The 21,867-nt window shown below is 32.3% G+C and overlaps 1 protein-coding gene across 1 annotated transcript in view; it reads left to right on the top strand.

Annotated features, from left to right (window-relative positions):
• LOC129229556 (nucleolar transcription factor 1-A-like) overlaps nucleotides 1-21,867 on the top strand; it is a 39,461-nt gene that overhangs the window by 5,650 nt on the left and 11,944 nt on the right. Inside the window, exons 2-10 of the mRNA XM_054863882.1 lie at nucleotides 1,396-1,461; nucleotides 2,158-2,342; nucleotides 3,851-3,943; nucleotides 7,045-7,200; nucleotides 7,346-7,410; nucleotides 8,191-8,323; nucleotides 12,475-12,585; nucleotides 12,667-12,791; nucleotides 15,493-15,634. Of these exons, the coding sequence (XP_054719857.1) occupies nucleotides 1,396-1,461; nucleotides 2,158-2,342; nucleotides 3,851-3,943; nucleotides 7,045-7,200; nucleotides 7,346-7,410; nucleotides 8,191-8,323; nucleotides 12,475-12,585; nucleotides 12,667-12,791; nucleotides 15,493-15,634 (1,076 nt within the window). The remainder of the gene's footprint in view (nucleotides 1-1,395; nucleotides 1,462-2,157; nucleotides 2,343-3,850; nucleotides 3,944-7,044; nucleotides 7,201-7,345; nucleotides 7,411-8,190; nucleotides 8,324-12,474; nucleotides 12,586-12,666; nucleotides 12,792-15,492; nucleotides 15,635-21,867) is intronic.

Here is a 21,867-nt window from a genome sequence, read left to right as displayed (position 1 = left end):
CTTTTGAAAATGAACATAAAACTCAAAAATAGCAAAAGCCTAGTAAATCAACCCAGTCAATCCTTTGAACTATGAAGTGCTGAGAAGAAATACCTTAAAGAATCAAGCAAAAAGTGATTAACGTTTATTCAATGTATTTTTTTTTTTCTCAGATCTAAAAAATTGAAGTTTAATAATAATCATAATAAAATTCTTGTTACAGAGGGTGGGGTCAACTGACCCTTTGACCCGTCCCTATACTCAATTCAAAGAGAGCTGATAGAGGAAGTAAACAAAGACGGTTACTACTTTCATGACTGACTCGCTCGATTGGCAATGCTGTTCGCATTTAACGCGTGGACATTTCGCTTATCTGATTGGCGCTGTTTTCAATCATCCCAGCGCCAAGCAGACATCGGTAACGCCAATTGTCACATTGTTTTGTTTACGTCCACTATCAACTCTCGCTAAATGGACTATAAACTCTATCCGCTCTGTGTCCATATTCACCAGCCGAGTTAAACCTCAATCGGACACCCGAACTATCAATTGGGCGATTCTCGAAAAAATGTCCTGTGCTTAGCGCTTAAGTTTTTTATTTTATTCAAGTAACTATTAATTAAGTATGGGATTAACTGTTATGCTTTGATAGTATATTAAAGCATGTATTATTCTCCAACAGCATTATTTTTTGAAGGCTTTGGTTAGCTGGAAAAAATAAACTTAGAGTTACGCACGAAACATTTTTCCGAGAATTGCACAATTAAGACTTTTTCAACCAATCAAAGGTTCAATCAGCGGTTCAAGCATCCAACTGACATTCAGTGGCTGGTGTATACGATTGATCATTAGTGTCTGGATGGTACAAGGAAAACTCTGATTGCACTAATCTATGTCACTTTATCACCAGCATTTTTAAATAGTATTCGCCAAGAAAAGTCCTCCTTAGAGCAGGTATTAGTGAATGGAGATAGCTAGTCCAACCATTGGCTAAGCAAAAGCTTGGTCAAAGAGCTCAAGTCACATGACTCAACAACGACAAATGGTTGACACCTTTTGAGTGAAAGTAGCAGAGGAAACATTTCTTCCAATGCTTTTTCTTAAAATCTGTCATGAGACTTGGGGTCTTTCCTTCAGGAATGAAAGTCTTCCCTCCCTCCATTTTATGTCTTCTTAATGGTTCCTGTCAAGGTGAAGCACAAATGAAGAAAAATAAAATAATTAAAAATGAAAAAATAAGACTGCTTTTTTACTTTCCTTTTCAACTGAAATTGCGAAAAGATGTTCAACAAGATTTTTTGGGACGGGGGGGGGGGGAGATAGTGAGCTTATAGTTTAACTAATATTTTCAGTATAATAAAAGTTGAAATTTTAATCAACAAAACATGATCAAAATTTTTTTTTTCTCTGTTTCAGTTACCTTGTCCCGAAAAGTTAATGATGTTGAAATTCATGATAAAGAGAATCAAGGTGGGAAGCAAGGTAAGTCGCTTTAATGTCAACTGCTAATTCATTGAGCCACCTTCTTGGATTGAAAAATCAATCGTCAAAAAATTTCACTGATTATTTTCATTTAAACTCCACATGACTAGATTCAAGTTGGATGCCAGACTGGATCTACAAGGTTCCAAAAATAGTAAATGAATCAAGCAGTAATGAAACTTTGACTGCATCTTTTTTTTTTTTTTTTTTGAAAAGGGAAAAAAATGCAAGAAGATTTTTGAGCAGATGTATGATGTAGCTTTTAAAATATTTAAAGGTTGAATTTTTTTGAAAATATATCGAGAGTTTTAAATCCATTTTGGGTGTCACTCCCAAAAGGGTATCACTGTGGGTGGACCAAACTCCCACAGGGATGCTACTGTTATAATCAAGTAGTAAAGTTTCTATCGATCTAATGCCAGAAATAATTCTTTGTTACATAATTTAGTATTGGTATTTTGTAGATTTCATTTAACTTTGAGACATACAGTGGAAAACGTTTAACACAAAGCTGAAAGGACCGAGAAAAAAAATCATGTTAAACGAATTTCATGTTAAAAGATTTATATTTAAGTGCGTAGTATACAATCCGGTTCGCTATACCAGTTTACGTAAACCAATTTTTAATGTTATGCATTTTTGTGTTAAACGTATTTCACTGTATATCCTTATTTTTTGTGAATTTATTTTTGACAGTGCTGGTCTTCAATTGGACAGCTGAAGAACTTACGCAGTTGATAACAAATTTATCGGCTTGCTTGCCTCGAAATGACTATGTGAAGTACACAACTTTAATAGACAAGTTAGATTGGGAGAAAGTACGATTTGGACAGTATACTGCTGCTCAGTGTAAGGAGAAATGGATGCAAATAGTTACGAAAGTAAGATCCATAGAATCAGTCACTTCTGTTAATTTCTTCGTATTACATTTTCAAAAAAGATGAGTAGATTTTATGATACATAAAAAATGTGTCGTGCCCAATTAGAAAAATTTATGCTTGCATGAACTGAACAAATTCTTTGCGTTTCCTTTCTCTCTCTCTCTCTTTGTGCACAGGGGCAAATCCAGGATTTTTTTTCTCACTACTTATTTTTGTTAAAGTATTGTATCATTATTCTATTTTTGTGAAAGTTTTTTTTTATCAGCAATGATTTTGTGATCTTTTAAAGGCACATTCTAATTTTTGTCTCAGAAAATTGGAGCAATTTAAACGTTAGTTTGAAAAGTGTAAATGTCATTAACCAATATTTCAAACTTTTTTTTGTGGGGGGGGGGGAGCTAAGAGGTGGGGAAAATATCATTGTATCTCAGCTCAATAAGCTTTGTACTGTGTACAATTCAGGAAATCACCATCCCCTAAAACTGATGCTAAAAGATTGCTTAAAAGCAATTTGGCAAAAAACAGTGAAACTTGAGTTTAGTAGTATGAAAAAGTTGTTACCTAAGCGTTTGTTCATATAAATCATCTTAGCATTTTATTTTATGAGTAAACTATGTTTTAAATAGAAAAATGTGTTTTCTATTTTAAAACACAGGTTTTTGTGAAACTTTCGTTTTTTTAATATTGTTTATAGAATGTGTCGATTTTCAACGTTAGTTTTGTGAAGCTGCTGATTTTATAACTTGATTTTTGTGAAAGTACTGATTTTAAAATAAGATTTTTGTGAAAGTACCGAAAAGCGGTAGTAAAATCAATCTGTATTGGACCCTGGTGCGATAATAAAAACGTCTCTCTGCTGTGAAGTGCATGGTCATTTACAGCTTATCATCTGTCTTTATGAAAATGTTCAAAATTATTTTATAGTCGTTTAACATTTTTATATTCAGATACATTAGATTCTCTATTCTGATCACTCATGTAACTAAACAAAAGTGTTCAGATCATGGAGTGCTATTATGTGGGGGGATTGTATAATACACATGTATTCGTTGAGACCATAAAAATGTGATCAGAATATCAGGCCGTTCACACTAGGGAGTATTAGAAAACAGCGAGTTCACTGTATGTGAAACATTTTGTAGTCCCCTCCTTCCTCGCCTTTATGGTACTTAAAAGTTAAAAGCTTTAAACGCTTTAAAAGCTTTTACTTTCAAAAAGAACTATGGACCACTTAGCCTTAAAGGTCTCATTCCTAAATATCTGCTTTTGTTAATTAAATTTCATTTAAAAACATATATTCTTAGAAAGTTTGTTGCAAACCTTGCTCTATAATTATTATTTAAGTATTTGTATAACCAAAATAAAAGCCATGCATTTTAGCTCCAAAAGGTTCACTTTTACGAACATCCTTGAGAAGTATGGTTTAATTAAATAAAATGTAGAAAATGCTTTATATGGCAGCATTGATTTTTCCCTGTGTTAGTTAAATATATTCATGCTTGTTTTAGTTGCGACGTTTTCGTACCTTGACTGATATGGTGACAGATGCTAAAGCTTGGTTGAAACAGCCATGGTCATCTTACACTTCTTCCAAAAAACAGGTTTGTATATCTTCCATCCCTTGTTACTGCATATGCTTTGTATTATACTGATGAGAAAATAAAAAGAAATATAGTAAACTGAAAGCAGATGTTTAAAGATTGTTGTAGACAGCAAAACTCGAATATTACACTGCAAGTGACCCCTGGCATTGTGGAAATGTAAAAAGAAACTGCAAATACCTTTTTTTCAACAAGTATGATGGGATTGTTAACGTTGGGGAAAAAAATATATATATATATATTTTTTAATTTGAAAGGGAGGAAGGTTTTTCTTTTCTTTTTGAATTTAATTTTATTATTATTATTTACTTCTCTATGGAAAAAGTTTCGGGATTCCAAAATTGGGCTCCCTTGCCTGTTTAAAAAAAAAGTAAATAAATAAAAAAGAACATTTCAATATCGCATAATAAACCGTTGTTCAGAATATTCAAAATGTAATTACAATAACGGTCCTGTGAAGGATTCATACATTAAAAATCTTGTTAATCAATTTTTCTAAAATTTCCGAAGAAATTACTTTTCTGAAAGCATTATGGAGAAATTTTTTTTAGAAATGTATGTTGGAATTGGACTTTTTTTTTCACTCTTTTTTCAACAGAAAATAAATAAGCAAGCTTCTTTACTAATAATAAAGCTGAAAGTCTCTCTGGATCTCTGTGACGCGCATAGCGCCTAGACCGTTCGGCCGATTTTCATGATATTTGGCACAGAATTATTTTGTAACATGGGAGTGTGCACCTCAAAGCGATTTTTCGAAAATTCGATTTTGTTCTGTTTGTATTCCGATTTTAAGAACATTTTCCCGAGCAAAATTATCACAACGTGAACGAGTAAATTACAAAGTTATCATCATGTGGAACCGTAACATGGGCAAGCCAATTGGCGAGAAATTCATCATACATTATTTGTAAATATACAGGCAATCCAAAAGATCTTTTAATTTTCTACTACAGTAAAACCTGTAAAGTTGACCACCCTTGTAAGTTGACCACCTGTCTATGTTGACCGCTTTTGTCAGGAACGGAATTAGTCCTATCTCATATAATGAAGGAAAACCTCTATAACTTGACCACCTCTCTATCTCGACCACCTGTCTATCTTGACCACTAATGTACGCCAAATTTGGTTTGGAGTATTGTAAAAAATCCTTTGTAAGTTGACCACTTGGTTTATTTTCTTAAACTTTTTTCAGCAAATTCATTTATTTTATTATCTATTTATTTATTTATTATTATTATTATTATTTTCTTTTTGATAGCTTTCCAAGAATGTTTTTAATGCTTTGATGACGGAATAGCATTTTACTAACTAAACTGCAGCATAAAACTTATGCTGCTCTATATTCTCCAAATTTGTTTTTCATTTGTTGTTCTATTTGAGATAGCTTGTTGTACTCTATTCAATGAAAATAGGTGTCAGTAGAAAAGGTCAAAGTCTTTTCTTTCAGTTGCAATATGTTATGCCAACATAGGAATTGTACTACAAAGAGCAGGCCCGTATCTATACATTTTGGGCCCCCCTGCTACAAAATATGTAGAGGCCCTCCCTAGTGGCCAGCAGTGTCTATTTGTAAAGTAAATAAATCTTAGTGCTATTTTTTTCTATTTTTTCTTCAATTTCTAGGGCCAATTTAAGGTCACAGGCCCCTCGCACTGCGGATACGCTAATCTGGGCCTGCTAATGAGTAAAGTTACATATTTCTTTTGCAAGGGATTAAGAGATAGAACATTTTAATTGTGCCTTTATGAACTGGGAGAGTCGAGCTTGTTGCTCTTTGTGCTATAAGTTTTACATAAAAAGGCTTCAAAAAGAAAGTTAGTTGAACTTGAGATTAATAAAAAGTATGAAATAATAAAATTGATTTAAAATGGAGAAAGCCAGAGAAAATTAGCTAGCACATATGGAATTTCTAAAACTACAGTGTCTATTATAATTAAAAACAAGGAAAAAGTAAAAAAATTATTTGGATAGTATTTTTAATAATTGTTTCACTTTCAATGATGCTAAACAATGAAAGTGAGTTGAACAGAAAGAGTAAGGGTGAATTACTCAAAAAATGAATACATGGTGCAAGAAATGACAAAAAAAAAAAAATCATTACCACCCTTTATAAGTTGACCACCTGTCTAAGTTGACCGCCAAAGTTCTGCACCGCGAGTGGTCAACTTACACAGGTTTCACTGTATGGGCAAAGCCCTGTGGGTGCCACTAGTTATATCATATAGACAGAGATATTGCTAGAATTTTTCTCAAGGCAAGTAAAGTTCATTTGGGACGAGTGAAACAAAGGAGAACACTAAAAATCCTTATGGAGATCAAGGAGATCAATTCATGAATAAAAACGCCAACTGTTTTAGGACGAGATGGAAGGTAATAGAAAAATTAAAAAGATATTTTATCATTTCCTCCACTCACCACAAATTTTTGTTTAAAAGACAAAGCATGAAAGAATACTCGACGTAATTGCAACGGTGTTTTTCAAAGGAGGCAGTGAGAAACAAAGAGATGTAAAGGGACATTTGCAAGTTTAGTGTAAAATGTTGAGTAAAAACTTTGAGTATAAAGATTACGTCCTAGGTAGGCTTTCATTGAATTTTTTTTCTAAATCATGCTGTACAACAGCACCTATCAGGGCTGATAGTACTACCTCTTGCTCCAAGACAGAGTAGGGGTTAACCTATTATTTGTACCTATTTCCAAATTTCTAATTTTGCCACTTGCATCCTTTTGCCTCTCACTATCTCAATTTTCATTGCATGAAATATGCTTGAACAGGGGTTTTAAAAAAGTCTCACATCTATAGGTTTTAAAACCGTTCTTAAAATAGTTTCATACTGACACACACTACTACAGGCAAAGTCATGTGGGTTCCACTAGTATACAATAAAGCTAACGTACAGTAAATGACAAGAATGCAAAACAAACATTTGCAGTTACTGCTCTTTACTTGCCCATGCCAGTTTGTTAATATATGCTTGCATATATAACAAAACCATTGGTATTATAAACATTTCAAACTTGAGGGGGAGGGATGTTATTCCTAGTTCAAATCTCTCTCTTATGTATTTTCTTGAAAATGTACTGATGTTCTTGTTTTTCAGAAACATCCTGAAATGCCAAAAAAGCCATTGACACCTTACTTTAGGTACTTTTTGGAGAAAAGAGAAAAGCATAGTAAAGACAACCCCGAGATGTCGATGACAGACCTTGCAAAACTACTGTCAAAAAAATTTCAGCAACTCCCTGAAAAGAAAAAAGTACGCAGTTATCCATGATTATTATGTTCAATTCTGCTTCTTATTAAATGAAAATTCTGCTGCTCTTAAATAAATTCAAAATCCTTTTTTTTTTTTTGTAAATTATTGAGTTAATTTAATGCTTTATACCTTTTGTTATTTTCAGCAAAAGTATAAAGAAGCTTATGAAAAGGAAAATGAAACTTACAAACGGGAATTGGAAAAATTTAAGTATGTTATAAAAATTTTCTTTTATATTAAAAGTAACATGACTTAATGTTAAAAGAAATCGTATTCATTTTTTCATAGGTTAAAGACATTTTAAATCCTAAAAGTGAAATGACTTAGGAATGGTGATTTTCTTTTCAAAATACACACATTTAGCATGTCAAAAGCTCCAAAAATTATTTTTAAATACCTCTTGATGGCTAAATAATGATACTTTATTAAATCTCGAAGATCAACATTTCTTACGTTTTCATTATTATTCGGTACTCACGCTTATTTGCTGATTAAATTTCCAGTTTTAGTGGTTATTTTTACATTTCATTCTTTTATTGATGCTAAATTAAATTAAAAATAAATTGTCAATTCTTTCAGTCTGTCCGCTAAATTTTACAGCCCTAAATGCAATTTATTTGTGTCTAGACATTGCACACATACTAATTTTTGTAAGTAGGGCAGAGGTGGAAGTTTTCAGTCTTTTTGAAAATGGAATGTAGCTAGTTAAATGTAAAAAATAGTGCTGGAATAAATAGTAGATAAGTGAGTTACATATAAAAAAATATCACTTGAATTAACTTATTTATTTAATTTGAATTATATGATCATATTTTAGAAAAATCTACTACTCGTTATTTAAAGATCAAAAATAATTGGTTCTTAAATACAGTAAGGTCTCAGATAGCCCAAAGTTTTTTTTATCGCTGCTGTTTTAGCTAGTTGCTTTTAACTTAGTTTTTTATTTGCAACAAATTTCAAAATTTTAGTATCTTTGATTTATTATTTCAGAAAATGTCATCCCGAGCAATTTCCTACTCCTGAATTGCGTCAACAGGCCACATCATCTGAAGGTCCAGATAAACCTCATTCAGCTTTCAACATCTTTGTGGCTGATAAATTGAAAAAAGCAGAGTTCAGTCAGGTATTCTCTTTTTCCTTGCACTCTCTTCAGAATATCAAGTCTACTTTGTAAAACAAATCACTAAAAAAATAATAGTACAGGATAGTCTTTTAAGTTAGAGTGAATGATGAAGTTCATTTTTGAATATTTCATATTGTTTAAAAGTGTAGCATTTAAGCAGTAAAATACTGCTCATAAGCCAGAGCAAAAGCAGAACTATGAAGACAAAACCAGTCTCCGGATGGCATAACCAGGCTGTCGGTATATTGCATGTAGTGTAGCATTTGAAGTGTGTAGTTGTGGAAGCAGGGTTGGTTAAAAAAAAAACGGTTTTTTTCAAAAAAACCGTTTTTTTTTTGGTTTAAACTAGTTTTTTTTTTGGTTTAAACCGGGTTTTTTTGGTTTTAAATACTATTTGCGAGAAAAACAATTAATTTTCGTAAGGTAATTAAGGTTCCATGTAATTAACAGTTATTCAATAGTCACATTATACCTAATTTTTTAATTAAAAAGATTAGAACAAAATCTTGTAACTAAATTAAATAATTAAAATAGCTTTCTGCGGGGAAATATTGATTGAAATGTTTGACTTGATTAACATATTAGTATGCATGTATATATGGACCCTTTATGATACGAAATACTGGCTTCATTTTTGATTTCATCAAATGAAATCCAGATTAGGTCTTTTTTTTCTACCAGAATTAGATATCCTTTTTAAAACAATATGAGTAAGTAACTTTTGTAAACTGCACAGGTTAGCTAAGGCAAAGCAAATACCAAAATCCCAATTCCAATGAACAAAAGGGGGGGGGGACTAAGAATTATCTGCACCCAATAGTCATAGAGCAGCATAGGTGTATAGCCAATCAAAATCTTTTGAGCACACAGAATCCAAAAAAAAAAAAAAAAAAAAAACCCACCAATGGAGAGTGTAGTTTATATGTGAAGATTTATATATTTCTCAATCAATTTTTACACATACATTTGCATTTTGTTCTGGGAATTTAAAAATTTGTCTTTTAATCTTCCTACATTATAATATAAGGAACTATTATGTATCATAATATATAGTATAAACTTTTTTTTAAAATTTGATTCAAAAAATATTATTTGTGTTCACCTGCAGAACAAATCTTAATTTTTAGGTGCAAACAATTAAGTTAGACTGTTGATTACCTTACAAGTCAGTTAAAATTCCAGGAAAGTGCAAATAAATGGGCAAAAATGTCACACCCGTGCAACAGGAGTGAGCAATATAATGAATTGCATCTACAATAAAAGATTCAATCCTTAGTAAATCTTAACTAATCATGCAAATTAAGCATAACGATGGAAGTTGACTGAAATCTGCTTTATGGCACATTTATGAAATAAAAAATATATTAATATTTTTTTTTCGATTAAAGCTTGTAATACATTTTGAAGAAGCAACTTTGCAATTTTAGTATTTATCTCTGCAACTTAGCTAGGAACTTAGCATAAATGGAATTTTACATTTTTCAATATGTGTGCGAAAATCAATGTAAACCTGTAAAATGGATTTTTTTTTTGCTTTAAAAAAAAAACCATTTAAAAAAAAACCAATTGGTTTAAACCAACGTGGTTTAAACCAAACAACCCTGTGTGGAAGTAGGTACAATATGAAAATAGAGTTCCATTAGGCTTAATGTTTTTTTATTTTTTCCAGGTGATTTTACAGCTCTTTTTTTTTTTAAAGAAAATTTGAAGGAAGTGAGTAAACTCGTGGTGTTTTTCGCGGGCTTTCGAATGATGCCTGATTCAAACTGATCGGAAAATAATTTATGTTCGAAAGAGCCATTTTCGTTTCTTAAAATTGAAATTTGAATTGTTCAGTTCTTTTTTGGGGTTTGAAACTCCCCTACGTTTCTTCTCGGGTGCCTAAGTACTCCCTGCCAAATTTGGTGAAAACTGTGGACTTGTATAGGGAATATACACACATGCGTATATATACACACATATTCTTTGTTTTAATCATATAGATTGGGAACTTTTTTTTTTGCTGGCATTACATCACAGAGCGTGCACACTGCACATGCAAATAGTGGGGATTCGGACCTTGAACATGTGCCACACACCAGTTGCCTAATAGATCGTGTTATGTAGTGTTCCTGCTAGGCCGTTTTTGAAGGGCGCAGCGCCCTGCCCTTTTCCATATCAGCAGAATGCGCCCTGCCCTTTTCAAAAATAAGAAATTGCACCTTTTGTTTTCAAAAAGATGCCTCAACCATCGTTTCGATCTGCCGCGATATTGGGGCAATTTTATTTGTCCATCGATCGTCTGCAAAAACGCCCATGTCTTATCCTTGTTCCCAGAATTTCACCTTGAAAACGGCCCCATAAACGAAAGGGGAAGCAAATACCTAGGGGAAGAAGGGATGAGATTCTCAGAATTCAAAGAGGCTTATCAGTAGGAAACAAAGGCATGTTCTTCCCTTCTACTGAGGGTTGGTTTTTGAAAGGTTGTGGGAAGGAGTGGGGTCTTCTGGGAAGGGAGAGATCTTTGTTTCATTTCTTCCTATCCTTGATCTTTTGAGAATCAACAATGAGAGAGGGAATAGGACAATTTCCTAACAATTTCAGCCCTTTGTGTCCGTTTTTCGTCTGCACGTGGAAATTAGGCTTAGCTAATTTTAGCGCATTGCTAGTGATTGTGTAGCAATCTTTTCACATCTGTTTCTGGAAAGTTAACTTTCTGATTGTTTCCTAAGAAGAACATAGTACAAAGCTTACTGGGCTAAAATGCAAGTGTATTTTTTTAATATCTTGGATTTTTAACCCCATCCCCCCCCCCAAAAAAAAACCGTTTGAAATGGAAGCCTCGCGTTGACAGGACGTTCATTCAATTCTTTCCTTTTTGCTAAGTATTTTTATTATCTTTGTACATGTGTGATTCATATAACAGATTATTTAAAACACTTAATTGACATAATAAAAAGCATACTTTTGACTTACTTGTGCTTTTTTCTAACTGAAATAATCTTGCACTGTTTCTTTTTCATTCATTAATATTATACAATTGATTTTTTTAAAAAATCACAAAATTAAAATGCTGAAATATTAAATTTTCACAAAAATTGTCCGAGATAAAAATCTTAGCTTGGCCCAAGCTTCTTATGCATTGCATTTAGGAGCGCATACATCTGCCAACGCATTTGTGTTATGAGTTTGAACAACTCAGAGACTAGGAAATTGAGCTCAAATAAAATCTTTTTAGTTTTGCAACTTGCTACCACTGCATTTTTGAAGCACTGCACACAGTATTTTAAGTTAATTATTCTATTTGAAGTGTAATATATTTAAAAAAGGAGAATTTACACTCATCACAATTTTGATGTCTACTAAAATATTTAATGGCACAATGCACATTACTAGGCAGTTTCTTTGGTAGGAAGGGTGGATCAGTTATTAAATACTGTTCTGCTTAAATTAAAATTCAAAGGGTTATGAAATGCCTAGAATTTTTTTTTACTCTTATAGGTAGTTAAAATTATGGCCTGAAAAAATCTTGAAAAACGCCCAAAGCCAAGTTTCAGCATTAGCTAAATGTTCCTATGGAGTGTGGAAAATGTGCTTAGCTTAGTTGGCATTTGTGCGTGGGCGGGGGGGGGGGGGGGGGAGCTAACCCTATTCTGAACACAAGTGCGTTTTCAGGATGAAATATTTAATACTAAAGTCAGTGGTGACGGCGATCAAGGGGGGGGGGGGGGTCATGGTGCAGATTAGACTGAATTTTTCACAAGGTGTTTTAAGTGTTATTTCTCCTCTTAATTTCTTTTTTTTTTTTGGAGTGGGAGGGGGGAGGGGCACTCAGTACTTTTTGAGTGGTGCATCATTGGTCTTGGATGGAGGACACCGAGTTGAAATAGTGCCTTTTTTTTAAAAAGTGCCCTTTTCAAAGGCCAGCACCCTGCCCTTTTTTTTCCTAGAGTGAACACTAGTGTTATGAATGGACTCCTCGGTGCAAGCACAAAATGCAATGAAGTTGTCAATCAATCATTTAAATGAAATTTTGCATGAATTATTCAAATTGAAACATTGCCAAGTTCTCATATTATAATGTGCATTTTAAAACTTACAATGTGCATTTCTTTGATTTTGTTGTTTTCTTAAGTCTACAACATTGTTATATAACCCTGTTCACTTTTCAGATTGATCGAAGAGAAGCAATGGAGAAATTACGAAAGCAGTGGAGTATCTTAAATGATAACAAAAAGGTTAAATGGATTAGAAAAGCACTCTCAGATGAGCAGCGATACTTGGTATGAATTTTGTTTGTTAAAGTTAAAAAACAATTCTTGGTAAGGTTAAATGCATTCAACTGATAAATTCTCTAATTTTAGCTTGAGATTGAAAAGTATCGTACTGAACATCCAGATTTTCACCCTGATCCTGTTAAAACAGTTTTAAGTAAAGCTGAGAAAGAATTGAAAGATAGATGTGATGGAAAACCAGAAAGACCTCCAAAGTAAGAATTAAGTCAAATTTATCTGTAAAGGATATATGGTCAGCGGTAGAAATCCTCAAAAAAAAAAAAAAAAAAAAACTGGTTCTGTGGACTAGTTGCATGCCTGCCAATGCTGCAGGTTTTTCTATTAGTTTCCTGAATTTTGAGCATTTCTCCCGGTCTCCCCAGTTTAGTCAAATCTACTAGATTTTAATTTTCGGAAAATCCCATTATTTTGGGAATTTTGTGAAAAAAACTCTGAAGTTATGTTTAAGATTGTGCAGACGTATGTACTCAATGGTTTAAAAGTTTCCCATTAAAATTCAAACTTTAGCGCATCAAAATCTAGCTAGTATCTAGCTGAGTTTGATCAAAAATAAGTTTTAACTGTATTAATGTAGCATTTATCCTTCCATCATGGTTGCAGCAAAAAATACACATAATCAGGGTAATTCTTTAACTTAAACATTTTCTAAATTATTTTTATGCACAATTTGCCAAGACGTGGAAGTTTTAAATACATGGTGTCAAATTTGACGATAATTTCAAACTCACATTCATGGATATATTCCAATAGCTTATTTGTGATATTGCCATAAATATAATTTGTTGTTTGAACATCTTTTTCTTTCCATTTAGCTTGCTCATCGCTTGCATTAACTTTCCTTTGACCTACTTCCTTACACTTTTTGAACTGCAAAAATTTCATTATTTGTGTTTCCCCAATTAAATTAATCCATACTTGCCAACTTTACTGCTTTTAACTAGGTTTTTTATGTCCATTTCCTGATTTCCCTTTTTTTTTAACCATTTTCTCCTGTTTTTAGATTTTTCAATCAATTATCAAAAGCTTCACTTTTTCTCAGTAGATGGCGCCAATTTCTAGTCATGTACCAATACTAGGGGAGAGTAGAATTCCATATACAGTAGAAGACCATTATAACGCACACCTTGGGACCAGAGCTTTTGCGTTATACAAGTTTTGGCTTTATATAGGTCATTTCACAAATTTTGAAACTAATATTCAGAGTACATCTATATATTAGCATTTCAGAATAAGTTTTATCTGCAATGAGCATTAAAGAACTAATTATACAATTAATCATTTCCAAGGAACTGTGTTTCATAATCAAAAGAAAGTGAATTATCCTATAAACAGCTACATTTTAAAGAGCCCTTTGGTATTTTCTGTCTTTTTGAATGCTAATTTTTATTTGAAAGCCTTGGAATTAAGATGGAAAGATGAAAAAGTGTTTCAAATTTTAATTTGCCTAACAATTTTTATGTTTGCAAAGCAAAACAGAGGGATTTTTTAAACTTCAAAATCTATTGTTTACTTTTGAAAAGTTGTGTGGTTTATAGAGAGAATTGCATTATATAGGTCGGCATTATAAAGGTATTCTACTGTAGTGCCTAAGAATACAGATTAAAATCAATTTTCTCCCTAGGAATAGTAATTCTTTTACAGTTTATTATGCTAGAGAGTGCCAAAATAGGTTTTCTTCACCAACTTGTAACAAAGCTACAGTTATAGGCGATTCTGCATCATTTTTAAAAATTAAGCATAACTTGTAGGTGCAAGAGAAACGGGTACAGCTGCTAAATGCTGAATTTTCCCCACATTTATTTGTGCATTGCAAAAACTAGATTTTTTTTAAAAAAAAACCTGACAATGTCCATTTTTCCCCCCGAAATTTTTTTTTTAAATTTTTTGATGCCAAATTCAGTGCAGTGAAGGAATTGACTTGTTCAAGAATTTTGCTCAAGAAATATTTTGTTTTCTAATTAATAACTCATTTAGTAACAATTTATTTTTGGAAGCTGTCCACAAATTGCCAAAAATTGCAGCTGAATTCAATCCTTTTGCATCTTGAAAGTATTTCAAAAAATTTGAAGGTTAAAAGTTTTTTAACATGTGCGTTCTTATACCTACTTTTTTCATTTATTTTAATTATTTATTTATATTTTTCCTGGACTTTAGTAAGTAAATTTTTGCATAGTGGGGACAAGAGAATACGAAACTTTAAACAAATGCAGTCCTTTTTATTTGATTTTTCATTTGCAGTATTTTGTATTTTTCTTACTACTACCAATTGGCTTACATCTCGGGAAAAATGCCTAATTCGTTTTAAATTTGATATTTTTTGCTTTTAAAGCGTAATATAATAATTATGATGTAAAATATATCGCTGGCGAATCTTCTATATACTGCTAGAAGAATCTCCTGTTTTTTTTGTCAAAGGTTGGCAAGTATGTAATCTAAACCATGAAAAAGCTGTATACCATTGTCACAACAACTTGCATATGCCATATTAGTTTTCTCTTATTTAGGTTGCTTGATGAAAATTAGAGAAACAGATGCATTCTTTTGCTTATATTAATTTAGAAAGCGCGACATCAGCAATACTAGACTACTACGGCAACGACCATTTCAATTATAGTAAAGTAATAATTGTTGCCACGATAGTTAAGATAAAAGTATCGCAATCCAACAAGCTGAAACAGCATTTTAGTTTCAGAGAGTTATTTGTATGATTGTGATTCTGTTTTTTTTTTACTAATTTAAAAAAAAAGGAATGCTTGAATCTAAAACTTTATTTTTTAAATTATGTACTTTTGCAATAAGTTGTTGTGAGAACTTTATTCAAAACAACAAAATCTTATTAAATTACCCTGTGTTTTCTTTCATCAGTCTAATGGTTTTTCTTTTCTTTTAATTCAGCTCTGGATACAGTTTATTTTCGCGAATTAAATTGAGAGAGTTGAAGGATTTCCCCTCGAAAGCTAAGATGGGTGAAATATCCCGAATGTGGAAAGAACTTTCTGATACTGAGCGTGAAAATTTCAATAAACAAGCTCAAATGGTAAGTAATTTTAATACAATTAAATGTTGTTAAAAATGTTTTTCAGTCTAGTGGATTATTGTAATATAATAATTGTCACTCCCGGTAGCAGATACTGCAAGACATGTGTCGCAGATCTTTCAGAGACCTGCAGATAATTTTACCAAACAACAAAAAGAAATAAAGAAAAAATAAATAGGGTAACTACCCCAGTGATTGGCACTTTAAGAGTTTGTCCTTAAACTTACCTCTGTTTTCACTCCTTAGAAAAGAAATATTTACTTGTAAATACTTTTGTATCAAAGAATGCACATCTGTACATCTATTCAGTTCACTAAAAGCAAAAATATTCGAATCAATATTTTTATAAAAATATATGTATAAAAAGTTACCAAAATCACCAGGTGTATGGCACATTGTGATCCAGTGATAGGCACATGTAAATAAAACTGGAAAATCACTTTATTTTTCACTTTTAGATTACATACAAATTTCATCATCATAAGAAACATGATTAATGTTAATTTAAAGTAGGTTAAATCCCACATCTTGACGCTAAAAATGTATTTTAGAGAAATAAAAATTTGGAATCTTGCACGAAAAAAAAATATAGAGATTATTGCTGTTTTATCAGTTAGCATGCAGTTTTGATTTTAAGAATTATAGCTGTTTTCACATAAAAGGAACATTAAACCGATGATTCAAAGGGACCACAAAAAATGGAACAGTTGTCTACAGTCGCAATTGAGACTGTGATGGCCAAACATACTTGCTTTTTATTGCTTTAATTTAACAGTAGATTCTGGAGGATTCAAATCAATAATAGAACTCATATAATGCAACAATTTTGCTGCAAAAATATCAAAAATCAAACTAGTAACGCATTGCACAACACATTAGGGACTATAAGCACATGTGCCAGTTACTGGGGACTAGCAAAACTGAAGCATCACTAAATGGCATCTATCATTTCTCCAAAAACCCCAAAAAGAGACAACAATTTACTTCTACCCACTCAAAGTAACATCTTTCTGCTAAACAAAACTTTTGACAGCCAAAATTTAAAATAAGTCAGATTTTAATGGACTAAGGTGCATACTTCCCTTAAGCCAGCAAAGAAGCTTTTGCTTAAAGTAAATATACATTCAGTTAATATATAGCCTTCTACTTTTAAAAGATTGCATATGAATCTTATTTTAGGACATTTTTGTTAGAAGTTCCAATCACTGGTGACCTGCCAATTACTGGGGGTGTTACCCTAAATAAAAGAAAAAAAAGGAAAAACAACTTGACAAAAATCGTTTGGAGATAGTTTTTTGATCGGAAAGGTGATGGATGCTTCAGCATTTCAGCTACAACAATAGTCGCCATGTTTGGTCATTCACAAGATCAAAGTAGATAAGATGGTGAACCTAAGTTTTGTAAAACAAGGCAGAATTGGATGTTTTATTTAATAAAAACTAATGAAAAGAACTTAAAATGTGTAGCAAATTGTTTTTTATTTTTTAAAATAATTTTCTTAAGAAATGAAAAATTTTATTCAGTCGACTCCCGCTACAACGCGATCCGACTTACACGAAAGGGCTATAACTCGAGTTTTTCACGAGTAAAAAATTTTAGAGCTAACGCGAACTCTTCGCCGAATACACGATTTTTTTTTTGGAAGGAAGTATCGGGTATCGGCTTTATTATTGGCTACTAAATATTTATTTTGTGAATGTTATTACATCTCTTTAGCATCACTGACAGCAGCGAAAGTTCTCATACCAAACTACTCTACGTATCACGCTATTAGTGCATCAAATAACCACTCAGCATCTTTCTTTTTTTCTTCGATTCTAATTATTAAAGTTGATGAAATAGAATGACGTCTTCTTGCTCTGTTTCATCCAAAGTTTGAAGATAGGAAGAAAAAGAAAGTTCCTGCAAAAAAGGGGGGGGGGGGGAGGGTAAGATTCTCGATATGCTTGAACAACTACAAAACGTCGACGGTAGCATGAAAATAAGTATGAATGAATCTTTCATAAGTACAATTAAAAGTCAAAACAAACGAAACTTAGACTTCAGAACTTAGTTTCAGTATTGAATTGCAGAGTAGTGTCTAAGCAAAGTAAATGGGGCATTCCACGGTATTTTTGACATTTATGTAGAGTCTGTAACGAGACCTTTTTTGCCATAACTTTTTAATTTACTATTTGATTAGCATATTTTATTTTGATCTTTTCCTACCAACACACCAGCTGAAAATAAAATAATTTGCAAATCAAACGGTAAATCAAAAAGTTATGGCAAAAAAAGGTCACGTTACGGACTCCGCATAATGTCAAAAATACCGTGGAATGTCCCAAATATGTATTATGAAAATGGAAGCTGCGCTTGTACTATGGATTAGAGATTTCAGGAGGAGAGGCTGTTGTCATAAAATGGAAACGTTATAACAGACAAGGCGAAGCAACCATGTTTAAAAACGTATTAAAAAAGAAAGGAGCATAAATCATCACCATCTTTATTTTTCAACTCATGAATATTATTACTGTATCTACTGTACAGTGTAATAGTGTAGCATTTTATTATTACTACATACTGTGCATGCCGTGTTGTTTTATTTTATGTCTTTCCCTCCCATTGGTCATTCATTTTATGCAAGTTTAAGTATTTTATGTTGAATAAAATGGCTTTTTTTATTTTTTAAAAACAGTAAAAGTTCGCGATTCTTTATGTAAGAAACTAATGTATAGTTGAGGAATATTTTAAAGCAGTTTAAGGGATGTTTAACAGTGTGTAAAAGAATTTGTTGTGTTTCTAAAAACTGTATACGTAACATTTCTCTACAATGCGAAATTTCAACTTATGTGAGGAGTCTTGGAACGCATCCCTCGCGTATCACCTTATCCTCATTGCTTTGGGCACAAAAGCGCTAAAAACTTTTCAACTAAAGTGTAGTCTCATGAGGATTTTTATTTTTAAATTATTTTTTTGCAACAAATTCAGAAATTTATATTTTAATTTTTGACGTAGTCGCCATGCTTGCTCATTCTCAAGATATTGGTACGAAAGACTCTTTAATTGCCTACGTTTTCATAAACAGAATTAGATATTTATTGCAATGCAAACTGTTGAAAATTATGCAAAATGTGCCATTTTTTTTCGGATAATTCTTAATTGTCTTGAAAAATGCAAAATTTTGTCTTCAGAATATTATCTTATCTCCATTGCTTTAGAGGCTAATGTGCTAAAAACTGACTATTTCATCTAAATTGCAGGGGTACAAAAAATGTTTCTGACACCAACTTTTCCCCCAATCTATATGAAAATTTCCCCCCAAAAAAATCAATTGCATCTCTGAAACTAATAGAATGAACTAGTAGCTTGTAGAAATCGATATCTAAAGTAAATACATGTAAGTTTTAATTAAAATCTGATATCTAATATTCATAATTAAATGTAAATTATTTTCCAACAAATAGTTGATGAAAATATAAAGAGTGGTGATGCAAAAGAAATGCAATCAAAAGACACTTGCAGAAAAAAAAATCGGATTTAAAAAATAAAAAAAAATCGAATCTGCAAAATTTCCCCAGATGGTTCAAATTTCCCCCATTCTAGGTCGCCGGATCGAACATATTCTGCACCTGTGCTAAATTGTAGTTTTATAAAGATTTTGATGTAACAAACTCTCAAAAATCTATTTATAAGCATGAATTTTTCACATAGACGCCATGTTTGGTCATACGCAAAATGTCAATGACCAGCCTATTACTTGCTTAAGTTTCCAGAAACCGAATTGGATCTTTACCTCATAAATAGATATGTATTAAGTAATTGTTTTTCATAGTGCGCAGAGTTCTATTTATTTTTATGAAAGTGGTGAAAACTGCTCTCCCCCCCCCCCCTTCCTTTTTTTATACTTTAAAACTCTGCAACAGTGGTGGCCGCGATGTTTTTCCAGTCTAGTGGCCTCTGGCCAGTTGGAAAATTTCTGAGTCTTGACCTTTACCAGGGACTTGTGTATTTTATAAAAACTTAAAATAAAACTAATAATAATGCTGCAGATTATTTTCAACTGCCCATAATAGTGTCGTAGACTGGCTAGTAAGTTTCTGCTACTAGGGATTTAACAATACTCTTTTTAGCTAAATTAATTGGCAACAATAGCTATTCGCTGGCAAATAGCTAACGATGAATGAATCTCTTTTCTGCATTAAATGCATGCAAAACTTAATTTGATTTTGAGAGTCGAGTAAAATACGGACATTCAACAAATATTAGAGTTTATTGTTACATACATAAAACTCGTAAGCATTTGTAAATTACAACTGCATCCTTGAATAGAAAAATGGAAACAAAAACAAATATAAACTTGAAGACGTTCATGTCAACACTAACTGAACTTCTTAAGTCTAGTTGCACAACATTCCTATTCTTTTCATTAGTAATATTTTCTTTAAGGCCCCCGTGGCCCAGGAAATATCCTTCAATTACTTGCATAGTAACTTTCCTTCAATGTAGCAACATGGTTGACTGGAGACACATTTCTCGGTTCACGCGGAACACAACTGCGAACAGCCATCTCAAGCGGGCAAAACCGTAAAAACCTCCGCACCAGCCTCCTTCATTTCAGTTTATATCAGGTTACGAGTTGCGTCACAGTAAATATTTGCATACTAAGTATAAAGAAGTATTGCATTAGTGAATTAAATAAAGGCATGCGGCTAGAAAAAATGTATGTAGTTAAATTCGGTTTTTCGAATTACCCAGTTGCAACCAGACCACCGTCGATAAATTTAAAATTGAAATAAACTGGATTTTTTTCTCGTGCGCTGGTGGGACAAGAACCAAATATTCGCTAACACTTTTGTCATTTTATGTTTGAAGAAAGCTCAGTTAATTTATCTAGCATGGTTTTCAGTAAATAAAGGCTTTATTCTTTAAGCCATACTTACATTGAAATGTTTATTTATAACAATTATCTTTGGTGAGTGAGTTGCCAGAGTAAAGAAAAAATAGCATGAAGGGAAATACAGGGTTCGTACGGGTCATGGAAATCCTGGAAAGTCATGGAAAAGAGATAACAGAGTTTCAGACCTGGAAAAGTCATGGAAAATTGAAATTTTCATTGAAAGTCATGGAAATTTATTTCAAGTCATGGAAAAATGTCCTGGGCGAACAGTAACTGAAGGAGCATTAGAAATCTTGAGTGATTTAAGAGTATATAGCACATAAAAGCTATTAAAAGTAGAAAATTGAGTGATTCAAAAATCTAATCTGAATTTTGAAATCTCATTGCATTCATTTTTGTCGCAGATGCTTGCTTTTTTTTGCGATGAGATTTTACTGCTTGGACATCACTTATTTTGAATTTTCTGTTATATTCAACATTTGTTATGTTTCATATTCTGTAGTAGCAAAATTTCACATTCTTAGTTTTGCCATGCCCACTCAAAAAAAGGCAATTCAATTGCATCCGAGTTCGATTCCATCACTCATAAGGACTTTTTTATTAAATTTATCAGAGTTTGTCTTAAGTTGTGGAAGGTTTTAGAAAATAAATATCTTTAGTCAGGCGATAGAATACAGAAAAAAGGGAAATCTAATACTTTAAAACAGTAGTGCCCAACATACAGCCTACAGAACTTATCTATGCGAACCACTGCTACGTTCAATGTCAGGAATCAAACGTGTTCTGCAATTTCTGAACCTATTAATTTATATGCATTTTGTAAATTTGTAAACAAAACAAGTATACTTTTGAGTCAGAAGATTGATTTGTTACTGAATGGTTTTTACAAAAAAGATCTGGTTTAGAAACATAAAAACTAAACTATGTGGCTTTACTTTAAAGAACCAAATACTGTCAAGTTACGTGGATGATTAAAGGCACTGTTGACTCTAAAAGGCAACTTTTGAAGCAAATTTATTGAAACTTAGTGATGACTCATTCAACCTTTGTCCCATTCAATATCATTCTGCCTGTTTTTTAAAAAATATTAGACATTTAAGTATCATCATATTCGTTTCACTGCATTTTTACTTTATTTAAATTTATATGATGAAGACAAATAAGAATAGTTTAGTTTTTTAGGTGTGCACTTATATTTTTTCCATTACAAGAAGTAAGTGCTTCAATGAGTCTGTGGCATTCATGTAGACGTTTTGCTAATGCTCATTACCAAAAAAATTAGCAAGTTTGAGGATAAATAGCGCTATTATCTTTGTGTAACGAGGTCATGAAAATTTTCATTGAAGTCATGAAA

Source organism: Uloborus diversus, chromosome 9 (assembly GCF_026930045.1).
Source record: "Uloborus diversus isolate 005 chromosome 9, Udiv.v.3.1, whole genome shotgun sequence".
Taxonomy (NCBI): Eukaryota; Metazoa; Arthropoda; class Arachnida; order Araneae; family Uloboridae; genus Uloborus; species Uloborus diversus.
This window is presented reverse-complemented; position numbering and strand designations above follow the sequence as displayed.